Genomic DNA, 13,012 nt, shown 5'->3' with positions numbered 1-13,012 from the left:
ATGTGGCCGCTCCTGCTCCTCGTGGCCTTTCTCCTGTCCCCCAGGGCTCAGGCAGGTGAGTGACCGTTCCCACCCTCAGGAGCCCAACTCCACCCGATAGACTCTGAAGGCAGACCACCCAGACACTTGCTAGCTCTGTATCACTGGGCAGCTTGCATGAGTCCACCGTTTCCAGCTTCAGATGCTGAGGGCAGGAATTCTATCAGGCCTACCTGGAGAGTCGCTATGAGAGTTTAAGTGATGTGGTGTACATAAAGCTCTCAGAACTACCCTGGCACATCAGATCAGATCAGATCAGTCGCTCAGTCGTGTCCGACTCTTTGCGACCCCATGAATCGCAGCACACCAGGCCTCCCTGACAATCACCAACTCCCAGAGTTCACTGAAACTCACATCCATCGAGTCAGCGATGTCATCCAGCCATCTCATCCTCTGTCGTCCCCTTCTCCTCTTGCCCCCAATCCCTCCCAGCATCAGAGTCTTTTCCAAAGAGTCAACTCTTCACGTGAGGTGGCCAAAGTACTGGCTATATAAATGTGCTCTCTGAACTCAGTTGCAGCCCCTGTTTCAGAGCCTAGGAGATCAAGATACAGCGATAGTAGACCCATCAGCCCATCTCTAGATCCTTAAATTCATGAGTTGGACTCACAGAGATCTGGAAAGTTCCCTGAGGAAGAAAGTGCCACAGAACTTCAGGGAGAGGCGGCGCCAGAGGGCTCTGGGTTTGCCATCCCCACAGCAGAGAAACCCTCCTGTGAGGGAGGCCGCAGCTGGCCCCGCCTTCCGAGCAGGTGGGAGGGTGCTGAGGCTGGATGGAGAACCAGCAGCACTTTCTGCAGGATCCTGGAGCCTCCCCCAGTTCTGCACCCTGCAGACCCCATTCTCACCAACCACCAGCTCACCCTGCCCCTGCTCATCTCTCCTGCCCCCCAACTTCCAGTCTTTCTGGAGCCACCAAGCCAATGTCCACACACCCGCCAGTGCAGAGATAATCCTAGTGCTTCCTTCCAGGGCAGATCATCGGAGGCCGAGAGGCCAGGCCCCATTCCCACCCCTACATGGCATATATTCAGACCCTGACACCAGCAGGTCCGACCATTTGTGGGGGGTTCCTGGTACATGAAGACTTCGTGATGACAGCAGCTCGCTGCTTGGGAAGGTGAGAAATTAAAGAGCTTCTGCTGCTGCTGCTGCTGCTAAGTCACTTCAGTCGTGTCCAACTCTGTGCGACCCCACAGACAGCAGCCCACCAGGCTACCCCGTCCCTGGGATTCTCCAGGCAAGAACACTGGAGTGGGTTGCCGTTTCCTTCTCCAATGAGTGAAAGTGAAAAGTGAAAGGGAAGTCGACTTGCTCAGTTGTGCCTGACTCTTAGCCACCCCATGGACTGCAGCCTACCGGGCTCCTCCATCCATGGGATTTTCCAGGCAAGAGTACTGGAGTGGGGTGCCATTGCCTTCTCCGTAAAGAGCTTCTAGGCACCTGCAAAGCAGATCCAGAAGAGTTCATGAGAGGAGCCATTGAAGGCAGGTTTCTAGCAATGAATAGGTGAAAAAAGACCAAGAGAAGGCCTGTGTGAATGGATAGAAAGGAGGGTCTGATCAGAAAGATTAAGAGGGGAGCCCCACACCATGGGGCTCAAACTGTGAATTCAAGCTCTTTTTCAACTTCTTGTAGGGGAGGCAAAATTTAAGTTCATTGAATTTCCCACCACCCCCCATCTCAAGGGGAGGCCTAAGGCACAGAGTTCAGCCCCAGAGCCCTCCTGTCCCTTGGTTCCCTTGGCTGAGGTCTCGCTACCCTGGGCAGTCACTCGACCTGTATCGGGGACTGCAGTTCCTGAAGCTCAAACCTACCTCTAGGTTCCCTTTCCTTTGCAGCCAAATAAATGTCATCTTGGGGATCCACAGTGTCACCGCTTCTGAATGGACGCAGCAGCGCATCCCTGTTCTCAGACCCATCCCCCACCCCAGATACAATCAGCGGAACAACCAGAACGACATCATGTTACTGCAGGTACCGACCCTTTGGTTCTTCAACTGGGTGGCTCTCTCCCAGCTTGGGGGGCTTCATGTGTCCTGGGACCATGGAGGGGGAATCAGGGCTGACTCCCAGGGTGGTGGTGGGCATGGGATGAGCATACAGTCCCTGAGTGCCTGCACACTTCCTGCCAGCTGGCGAACAGAGCCAGACAGAATGAAGCTGTGAGGCTGGTAGCTCTGCCTCAGACAGAGGAAATGCTGAGCCCTGGGACCCAGTGCACCGTGGCCGGCTGGGGCCTCACCAGACTGCACAGGAGAGCAATCACACTCCAGGAGGTGCAGCTGACAATTCAGAGGGATGGAGAGTGTCACAGTCGCTTCGATTTCTACACTGGCCAAAAGCAGATCTGTGTAGGGGACCCAAGAGAGGGGAAGTCCACTTTCCTGGTAAGACAATGTAGGGTGTGCCCAAGACAGGGGGCCCTGGGCACAATGGGCAGTGGGGACAGATTCCATCTCTGTGGTTGCAGCCTGGGATCCACACCAAAGTGACGTGGGGTGGGGAGGGGGGCTTTTCCCCATCCATCTGGTGTCTGGGGGAATAGGAGAAGTACCAGACACGCAGGATGTTCACGTGCAGTGTTTTCCTGGGGCCGGTGAGATACTTGACCTGGGTTGGGCTGGAGAAGCAACCACAGTCAGGGCTGAAGCCCAGCGACGGGAAAATTCAGAAGCTTTTCTTCTGCACCCCACCACCCTCCCATCTCACACACAGCCAGCACTGGAAGGAGCTCCCCTCAACCCCCGTCTTCTCTGAGGGTTGGCAGAGGGCAACAGGAGTGGGGAGTCCTGGGAAACTGAGTGTCCCTTCCCTCCTCTGCCTGTAGGGGGACTCCGGTGGCCCCCTCGTGTGCAGCAATGTGGCCCAGGGCATTGTCTCCTACGGAGACAGGATGGGGACCCCTCCAGCAGTCTTCACCAGAATTTCCAGCTTCCTGCCCTGGATAAGGAGAACAATGAGACGCTTCCAAGAGTGGAGACCAGAGTGACATCCCATGAGACTGACTCTCCTTCTCTGGGGCAGAGCCCAGCTCCAGGGCAGTTCCCAGAGCCTTAATAAACATCCTCATCTGGAGTGGAAATTACTGATTTCTAATGTGTTCATTAAACATTATTTGTACACAACAAAGTGTGCCAGGAATGAGAGTGAGCTTTGTCGAGGAAGATGGGGTCTCTTTCCCAGGACAAGTGAATCCCTATTCCTACCGTCCTGGGGTCAGCAGGAGCTTCTTCCCTCCTCCAAGCCACCCATTCCTCCATGTCCCCTCTACCCCAGGCTGGGGAGGGATGGAGGGACCTACCTCTCCCCAGAGTAGGGCTTTCTATTCTCTACCCACTAGACTATTAAAGAGACTCCACACTAGGTATTAAAGTGTACCCCAAAACCACGTGCCATTGGTGTGAGAAGGATGAGTTGGACAGGCAGACCAAAGGGACAACTGAAATTCTAAACAAGGCCCAATTTAGTATATGGTGAACAATTCTCAAACCACTGGGAAACAATAAAGTTTTAATAGGTGTCATTGAAACAAAATAGAATCACTGGGTAAAAAAGATACAGTTGGGTCCATACTTCCTATCATAATCCAAGATAAGACTCAAATGGGATCAAAAATCTAAATGTTTAAAAAATCAAGCCACACAAGAAAGAAAAAAGAAGATTTACTCTCTTAAAAATATCTAACAAACACCCATATCAAAGTTGCACTTTTCACAATGGCCAAGAGATGGGAGCAACCCAAGTGTCTATGGACAGCCAGGGTCTTTCTCCTAAACCCTTTCCCACACCAACCCTCACTGTGCTCTAGACCGGTGTTCTCAGTTTCACTGTGATGAGAATCTCCTGCTGGGTTTGTTACTTTAAAATTAAACAAACCTCCACACAATATGCTGACTAAAATGCCTTTTACCCTGAAGATTAACCCATGACTAATACATCAATATTATATTGAAATAAAGGATTTCTGAAGTAGCATAATTTAAACCCAAGCTTTTAGCACCTTAAGGTAACTGTAGAGAATCAGCTAGGAGGTTCTACATCCATCAAAATGTTAATTACTCCTTGCAGTGTTACGTTTCCCACCTGAATTCTTGCAGTTTCCATAATCTGAAACGGAATGATCCATATGCACATATCAAATCCAACTGGCTCTACACAGATATACCTTAGCAAATTTGTCCATTATGTTTATGGGTTCAGTTCAGTTACCCAGTCATGTCCGACTCTTTGCAACCCCATGAATCGCAGCACACCAGGCCTCCCTGTCCATCACCAACTCCCAGAGTTTACTCAAACTCCTGTCCATCGAGTCAGTGATGTCATCCAGCCATCTCATCCTCTGTCGTCCCCTTCTCCTCCTGCCCCCAATCCCTCCCAGCATCAGAGTCCTTTCCAATGAGTCAACTCTTTGCATGAGGTGGCCAAAGTATTGGAGTTTTAGCTTTAGCATCAGTCCTTCCAATGAACACCCAGGACTGATCTCCTTTAAAATGGACTGGTTGGATCTCCTTGCAGTCCATGGGACTCTCAAGAGTCTTCTTCAACACCACAGTTCAAAAGCATCAATTCTTCGGCACTCAGCTTTTTACACAGTCCAACTCTCACATCCATACATGACCACTGGAAAAACCATAGCCTTGACTAGACGGACCTTTGTTGGCAAAGTAATGTCTCTGCTTTTTGATATGCTATCTAGGTTGGTCATAACTTTCCTTCCAAGGAGTAAGTGTCTTTTAATTTCATGGCTGCAGTCACCATCTGTAGTGATTTTGGAGCCCCAAAAAATAGTCTGGCACTGTTTCCACTGTTTCCCCATCTATTTGCCATGAAGTGATGGGACCGGATGCCATGATCTTCGTTTTCTGAATGTTGAGCTTTAAGCCAACTTTTTCACTCTCCTCTTTCACTTTCATCAAGAGGCTTTTTGGTTCCTCTTCACTTTCTGCCATAAGGGTGTGCCATTTGCATATCTGAGGTTATTGATATTTCTCCTGGCAATCTTGATACCCATGTTTATGGGTACTTCTTGTCAAAAATTCATTTGCCTAAAGTTCAGTGTATGCCATTTTCCACAAAAACGTTAACATCTTTGACAACATTCAGTCATTTCCTGTAAATTTGATATCACCTACCCATAGGAATTATCTCTTACTTATATGTTCTCAGGGATAACAGTCTCATTATTAAATGTCTGCATTGCCAGATGGAAAGAATACTTGATAGTGGGGGCAGGGGAGAGGAGAGAGCAGTGGAAGGGCCCTGATGAAGCCCTTCCTCTCTGTGACATTTACTTTGAGCCCCAGAGCTGAAGCTCCAATACTTTGGCCATCTGATGCAAAAGGTGACTCACTGGAAAAGACCCTGATGCTGGGAAAGATAGAAGGCTGGAGGAGAAGGGAACAAAAGAGGATGTGATGGTTGGATGGCATCACTGACTCAACGGACATGAGTTTGAGCAAACTTCAGGAGGTGGTGAAGGACAGGGAAGCCTGGAGTGCTACAGTCCATGGGGTCGCAAAGAGCTGGACACAACTGAGCAACTAAACCACCACCACCAGAGCACCACCCAGGTCAGGAATGCCCAGGAAACTCCCAGGACAGACCCATCTCTCCTCCAAACCTCTCCCTGCCAGTCAGCTCTCCAAGGCAGCTGTCTGCCTCCAGCCGCACTGCTGGAAAGATTTCTATAGCCCTCACCATGCCCATGTCCATAGGACAATTCCCTTCATGACCATTTCAGAAGCCGGTTCCACCACTCCTCACAGCTCAGCGCACTTCCTTATTAAGTAAACCTCAGCAGCAGAGCTTCGGCAAGAAAACATTTTGCACACGAAAAACTAGTGCAAAAGACAGTTCCTCTCGCTCTCTTTCTCTGCTTTCAACCTCTGTGCTTTGGAAGACCTACTGACTTGTCTGGAAAGTCACAAAACCATGACAAGCTCTAGGATGGAAACCCCACCAGGAACTTCACTCCTGACCTAATAGCTCAGGCAGACTTCTGGTCCATAGAAACCTGGTGCCTGTGCCCTGGGGCAGAGCATCAGAGTCAGGAGAAGCTAGACACTGGTGATACATCAGAACTAGCAGCATCACAGAAGTGAGGGCTGGTAACCTTGATCATGGTTGTCTGAGTTTGTCTGGGAAAAGTGGGGACCCCAGGAGAAAACCATCTTTCTCCAACTCATCCATCAACCTCGAGTTGGAGACAAGAGGGCAGCCCAGGACCAGTCCCAATAGCTCAAAGAATATGTCTTTCCTGTGGAAATATTAAAAAAAAAAAAAAAAAAACTCTTAGTATACAAAATCTGCCCAATACATTATGAATCATTTCAAGATTTTAGGTGGCTTGACCCCCAGAACAACTACAAACTTCACTAGACTGATATCTATCAAGACTACTTTATCACCAGCAATCCACTCCTGGGCACATATACAGACAAAACTCTAATCCAAAAAAATATATGCAATCTATGTTCGTAGCAGCGCTATTCACAATAGCCAAGACATGGAAGCAACCTAAATGTCCATTAACAGATGAATGGATAGAGAAGATGTGGTGCATATATACAGTGGAGTACCATTCAGCCCTAAAAAGCAATGAAATAGCGCCACTGCAACAACGTAAATGCAACTGGAGATCATCATACTAAGTGAAGTCAGAAAGTAAAAGACAAATACCATATGAAATCACTTATATGTGAAATCTAAAACACGGCACAAACGAACCTGTATTCAAAATAGAAACAGACGCATGGACATAGAGAAGAGGCTTATGGTTGCCCCTGGGAGGGGGTTAGGGGAAGGTTGGAGTTCACAGATGGAAGCTATTACGTATAGAATGGATAAACAATAAGGTCCTGCTGTGTAGTGCAGATAACTATATTCATAGTTAACCATAATGGAAAAGGATATTTTTAAAAAGAATTATATATGTACATGTGTCACTGAATCATTTTTCTGTATGAAAGACACTAACACAACATTGTAAATCAACTATACTTCATTTTTTTAAAAAGTTGTTTTTTCAAGTTTCCACTGAATTTTCAGAAGCACAATTTTCACAGGCTACATTATGATTCACTGTTTTGTTGTGCAAAAAATTACAAAACCATTTTCACATCCAGACATTTAACAGGCCTCTCTCCAAACACTTCCCCCCAGTACCCCACACTTGGTTGGCCCTGGCCCAAGAGAATCAAATGGTTCCATTGATTAGCATCAGTTCTTCATGCTCTGGGCCTTTCCTGAGTTACCAAGGCCTAGCATGGTACTAGGGGTTCCCAGAAAGACAAGACTTTTGTGCTCCTTACCTTCTGTCCCAGTGAGCCACAGTTAACATGAAGTTGTCTCATGCCAGGAACCCCCAACACCTGCTCCAGCCTTGTCTGTTGTCATAAAAATCTACAGATACCATGTACGGTGAGGAATGCCATCTGACCTTTCTGCCCCATTTGATCTCCCCTGAAAGAGAAAATTTCCCTGGAGTTCTGTCCTCATAGGAAACAGGACAGGAACTGCCAGGTGGCCTAAAACAATGGGACGTTCAGAGGATGATAGTCCTCAATGGTCTTTAGGGACACAGCTCAATGAGATGGGGCCTCAGGCTCCCCTGGGCAGCACAGCAGGCTTGCAATGTGACCTGTTTCCCTGGTTAGTTCTTATCTCCCCATAGAGAGGAGGGGCTCAGCCTTTGTTCTGGAGCACTTCAAATACATGTGAGGGAGTGGGGATCTGTCTTAGAGATAAACCACCTGGAAGCTACTCTCTCTGACCTACTCTGGCTCTTTCTTTGTTCCTGAGCTTCTCAGACCCCCTGTGTCCTGCTTACTTCCAGATGAGGCTGGTTTCAAAAACCCAAACTTTTGAGCTCATGGCTTCTTTCTCCCCCATTATGAGCCAGGCACATAGTAAATGTCCCACAAATGCTGTTGGATATGTGAATGAACAGTCTCCAAAATTGCTTTGGGTCCTAATATGGTCTGAATTTCAGCACAGATTTATCTTTTTAAGCAATTTAACTTTCAAGCCAAAGAGGACATGTGCAAGGATTAGAAACCAGAGTGAGGTGGGGAAATGGGAGGAGGGGGCCTGGGTGGAAGCCAGCCCCCATGAGGGCCATGGAATCGGTGGTGAGGTGACACCGTGAGGCTCGCCTGGGTTCTAGATACCTGCCCTGGTGGAGCAGAGTGGCTCAGGAGAGCGGGGTCAATGAGAGGGTGACACCTAGGAAACTGAGATGGCGCCTTCATTCTTGTTCTGGACGATAGCTCCTGGGACAACTTAGCTTAGCTTTGGAGAATGGGAAGTTACAACACTCATTCTCAGCTTTCCCTCCCCACCAGGATCTTGTGCCATCCTAATTATAAATAACTTTCCACATGCCAGGGTGTGACCTATGAAAGAGAGAAGACCCACCAGGTCTCCATGGGAGTAGTTCTCTGTAATCTGCACACTCCGTGTCCAGCAGCAGATCTGGAGTCTAGCAAATTTCTGGGAATGGACTGAGGCAAGGAACATCATAGCAATAGTCTCGCAGAGGCACTGGGAAAGTAGTGTCGCTGGAATAAGCCAGGCCTCTGAGGACAGAGGGCCTTCCCTTGTAGCTCGGCTGGTAAAGAATCTGCCTACAATTTGGGAGACCTGGGTTCAATCCCTGGGTTGGGAAGATCCCCTTTAGAAGGGAAAAGCTACCCACTCCAGTATTCTGGCCTGGAGAATTCCATGGACTGTATAGTCCATGGAGTTGCAAAGAGTCGGACATGACTGCATGACTTTCACTGAAGACAGGGACAGTCACTTACCTCCTTCAGCCCCAGGGGTTAGGAGATTGGCCAGTAAGAACAGGAGCAACAGCGTCTTCTCTGAAAAGCTAAGCAGGTCTGAAGAAGCATGCGAGTTCTCCTTCCAGGTTTTTTCAATCCTGAGTTTAAAAGGGCAGTCTCGGGCACCACCAATTTACTCCTGGTTCTATTGATTCCCAAGACGTGAGCTTTCATCAAAAAAGTCTGTGTGGTAAGGGTGTTTCAGGAGCTGCATTCTTAGGCCCTTGATAGCACAACCAAATTCATCTAGAGAAAGTCCTGGATGGACTTTCTGAACAGAGAAAGGAGGTAGGGCGGGGGAGAGGTGGGGGGGCGTGGTTGGTGGCATTAATCAGAAATGGTGCCCCCTTCCTTTAATTTTGATCCTCCAAGACCATAAATCTGACACCACCATGCCTTGAATTTGTCATTAGGTATCAAAAAGCATATAACTATCCAATTATACTCTGTAGAACTTCACTTTTTTTGGGTAGGTGAAGAGGTTTGTCGTTGTTATCTTTATAAACGCAAAATTACCAAGCAGAAGTCTTTCCTAGAACACATTAGGCAAGAGCCTAGCTGTCCATCAGCTTCTTGGTAGTTTCAGGTAACTGCACACTGTTGGGGATGCGGGTGAGGACCAGAGACTGCAGATGAAGTGGAGGTGGGGTGTCAATGAGAGTACCTGGAAGATAAGGTAATGACAGAATAGAAGAGTTTGAGAAGGTGGGTTTGACAGACAAATGCACCTGAATTTATTTTATGGTCCAGTCCCAGGTAGCCCTTATAAAGCCAGTATTGTTCTCAACTTGTTGATATTTCAAAGATTTAAAAGACCCCAATATTAAAGTAGTTGGGAAGCATGCAGGTAGTAATAGCAAGAGGATAAACAAAGCTTTATCATTTATTCTAAATTTTCCGGCTCACTCCTGTCCCTCCTGGCCCAGGTAATGTGGGTTCCAGGAAAGACCATGATGTGGGCAAAGGTTCTGCCCACCAAGGCTCCTTGCTCCTGGTGAGGAACCAGGCATATTTGCTCATGCAGTTGTCTGCACACGGGTATTTAAGCATTGTCAGCCTTAAGGGCAAGTTCCAAGCTATGATTCTACTTAGAATACATGCAATCAGACAAACAGTTTAAATTGCTTTTATTTGTTCTTTTATAATTTAATATAGGTATGAGAAGACTTCTGGAATCTTATCTCAAACTGGACATAATGTTTAAGATATTTTGCATGTATTGGCTCAGGCCTTACCCACAAGGAGGAACATATATCTTCTCATTTTCACTCTCTGCCCCAGACATGACAGTTAAAGGGGATACATGGCTTCTTAGCTTTGATGGTTTACCGCTCCTCCCCACCACCAATTTGCAAACCACAAACATGTTCAGCAATGTTGTAATAATTTATTAAACCACTGTGTTGACACACTGGTCTTTAATGTACCTATAAAATATTATTTATGATGTTTGGGGAAGTATAGAAAATCAAAGAGGATAAACTATAGTTTTAGCCCAAAGCAGGTGTTTATCATTTTAATGCATCTTGTCACATAGAACCATGAGGGTTTTCACAATTTCTGTAGCTGGTTTCCTGAGCATTTGGCAGTGCTATCACATTTTTCTGACAGACAGCTTTCCTCAGCTATTTGGACTCCACCTTGGACTATACTTGCACCCCACACGTGGCTCAAGCCTCCCTTCTCCAGGGCTCCCCGTGGATCCACATAATGTTGATCAGTAATTGTCTCTCTCTCTGTTCTCCTCCCCACCTCCTCCTGTCTCACCTGACCCACATCTAGCTCTGCTGCTTGGACCAAGGGCAGAAGGCACCTGTGTCGAGCTTGGCTATTATTCCAGGAGAGTAACTGGCTGCCCCTGTGAAGTCATCACTAACAAATCTGGAATTGCTTTAGGACTTTTCAGTGAACAGAAGTAAAAAATAAAAATGAATAGGCTATCAGATGTGTGGAACACCTCATGCAACTTATAAGTAGGGAGTCCCAGAAGGAGAAGAGACAAAGAAAGGAGCAGAAAAAAAAAAATTAAAGAGGGAGTTTGAGAGAGAATGGATACATGTATAGGTATGGCTGAGTCACTCTGCTGTGCACCTGAAAAAAATCACATTATTAATTGGCTATACTCCAATATAGGGCTTCCCTGGTGGCTCAGTGGTAAAGAATCCTATCCTTGCCTGCCAATGAAGGAGATGCAGGTTTGATCCCTGGGTTAGGAATATCCCCTGGAGGAGGAAATGCAACCCATTCCAGTATTCTTGCCTTAAAAATGGACAGAGGAGCCTGACAAGCTGGTCCATGGGGTCGCAAAAGAGTCAGACACAATTAAGCATGCCCACGCATGCATACTCCAACAGAAAAAAAAAGTTGAAAATTTTTGAATAAATGATGGTTTAAAATTTCACAATATTGATGAAAAACTGTGAAGTATTAACGTTCAAAACCAAGAAACTCAGTGAACTCCAAGTAGGAGAGAATATCATAGAAGAATGGACAAGATTTCCCCCACTCCTCCTTTCTTTCTATCCTAGAGCTCATCATTTTATTTCCAGCCCAGCCCTCTCTTCAGATAGCACCTCTGGCTCATTCTCTCCTACAGTTTCTCCTTCTGTGTTATGTTCACGCATGAAAAATGCTGGGGTGGAGCTACTTCTGGGGTCTATGACATTATTCAGACAAGGGGCCTCTTGTCCTTGATCTAGAAACCAGAGTGCTCTTAAGGGAAAATAACTCCAACAATGCCATCTGTGTGCAGAAGAGGTAGCTGCCCACTTTCTCCAAATAACGTCTTCTACCATTAGAACTCTTTAAGAAGAGTTGCAAGAAATTCTTTCTTTAAATTACTTTTTAAATTGTAGTAAAATATACAGAATAGAAAACTTACCTATTTACCAGTTTTAAGTGTGCAGTTCAGTGGCATTAAGTACATGAACATCATTGTGCAACCTCCACTATTATCCATCTTAAAAAAATTTTCACCTTCCCAAATTGAAACTCTTAACCCATTAAGTAGTAATCCCCCATTACCCCTCCCCCCCAGCCCCTGGGAATCACCATTCTACTTTGTTATCTCATGAATTTGCAAGAGATTCTTATATAAATGCAAGAGCCTTGAGCATGATCACATTGTCAGTCCTGTACCTCATTTATCACTTACACCTTAATAGGGAGCAGGCAAAACCTGTGCAAATAGACTGTAAGAGAAAAGGGATGAAGAGCGAGCTGGGGAGGGAACAAGTCACCACAAACAAGCCTGCCTGACTTCATTCTGCCCCTGACAACCAGGTTGAAGCCAAGGTTCCTCCTACCTGTCCCTGCATGTGTACAGGTAGGCTAGAGAGGCCTCGCTCTGCATACTTTGGGCCATCTTGTAAGCTAAAGAAAGAGGTGAGAAGCAAATGCCCTCGCTCATCTAGGACAACTGAAAGATATCCGAAGCCTGATGAGGGCATCTGTTCTTGTTTTCAAGCGAAGAATAGCCCCAGTTCAAAGTGACTGCCCCTACCTGGGCATTCCTTCTCTAGTCTTTCTACAAACCTCACATATTGAGACGGAGAAGGCAATGGCACCCCATTCCAGTACTCTTGCCTGGAAAACCCCATGGACAGAGGAGCCTGGTAGGCTGCAGTCCATGGGGTCGCAAAGAGTTGGACACGACTGAGCAACTTCACTTTCAATTTTCACTTTCATGCATTGGAGTAGGAAATGGCAACCCACTCCAGTGTTCTTGCCTGGAGAATCCCAGGGACAGAGGAGCCTGGTGGGCTGCCGTCTATGGGGTCGCACAGTGTCAGACATGACTGAAGCGACTTAGCAGCAGCAGCAGCAGCACATATTGAGAAGAATGGGGGACGCAGTGGAAATATTTGTGCTTCTAGAAACCACAGCCCTAGTCCTGATCCTGAGGTTTGAGAAAACTCAATTTATGGCTTGGTCTAGGAGGTCCCAGTCTTGGAGTTGGAGAAGAATTTCCACAAGAGAGGATCCTCGGAGGTGAATGGACTCCAGAATATCTTTAGGAGAATAGATGAAGAGCTGGAGGTGTTATTTTTTTCAGAAGAGAGTTACACTGACAGGACACTAGACATGATCAGTTCAGTTCAGTCGCTCAGTCGTGTCCAACTCTTCTCGACCCCTGAATCGCAGCACGC

At 47.0% G+C, this 13,012-nt stretch overlaps 1 protein-coding gene across 1 annotated transcript; it reads left to right on the top strand.

Moving 5' to 3' along the window:
- LOC102286039 (cathepsin G) lies at nt 1-3,031 on the top strand. Its single transcript, XM_005904886.3, has 5 exons — nt 1-55; nt 1,012-1,159; nt 1,881-2,016; nt 2,175-2,429; nt 2,870-3,031. The coding sequence occupies exons 1-5, from the start codon at nt 1-3 to the stop codon at nt 3,029-3,031; spliced, it is 756 nt and encodes a 251-aa protein (XP_005904948.2).
- Nucleotides 3,032-13,012: the final 9,981 nt, after the last annotated feature.

The sequence above is a fragment of the Bos mutus genome, chromosome 21, assembly GCF_027580195.1.
Source record: "Bos mutus isolate GX-2022 chromosome 21, NWIPB_WYAK_1.1, whole genome shotgun sequence".
NCBI classification, from domain to species: Eukaryota; Metazoa; Chordata; class Mammalia; order Artiodactyla; family Bovidae; genus Bos; species Bos mutus.
This window is presented reverse-complemented; position numbering and strand designations above follow the sequence as displayed.

Bases quoted from the DNA above. Each gene is read 5' to 3' on its own strand.
- LOC102286039 (XM_005904886.3), top strand. From the start codon at position 1: ATGTGGCCGCTCCTGCTCCTCGTGGCCTTTCTCCTGTCCCCCAGGGCT. The intron at 2,017-2,174 runs GTACCGACCCTT...ACTTCCTGCCAG, and splicing joins ACGACATCATGTTACTGCAG to CTGGCGAACAGAGCCAGACA. The intron at 2,430-2,869 runs GTAAGACAATGT...CTCTGCCTGTAG, and splicing joins AGGGGAAGTCCACTTTCCTG to GGGGACTCCGGTGGCCCCCT.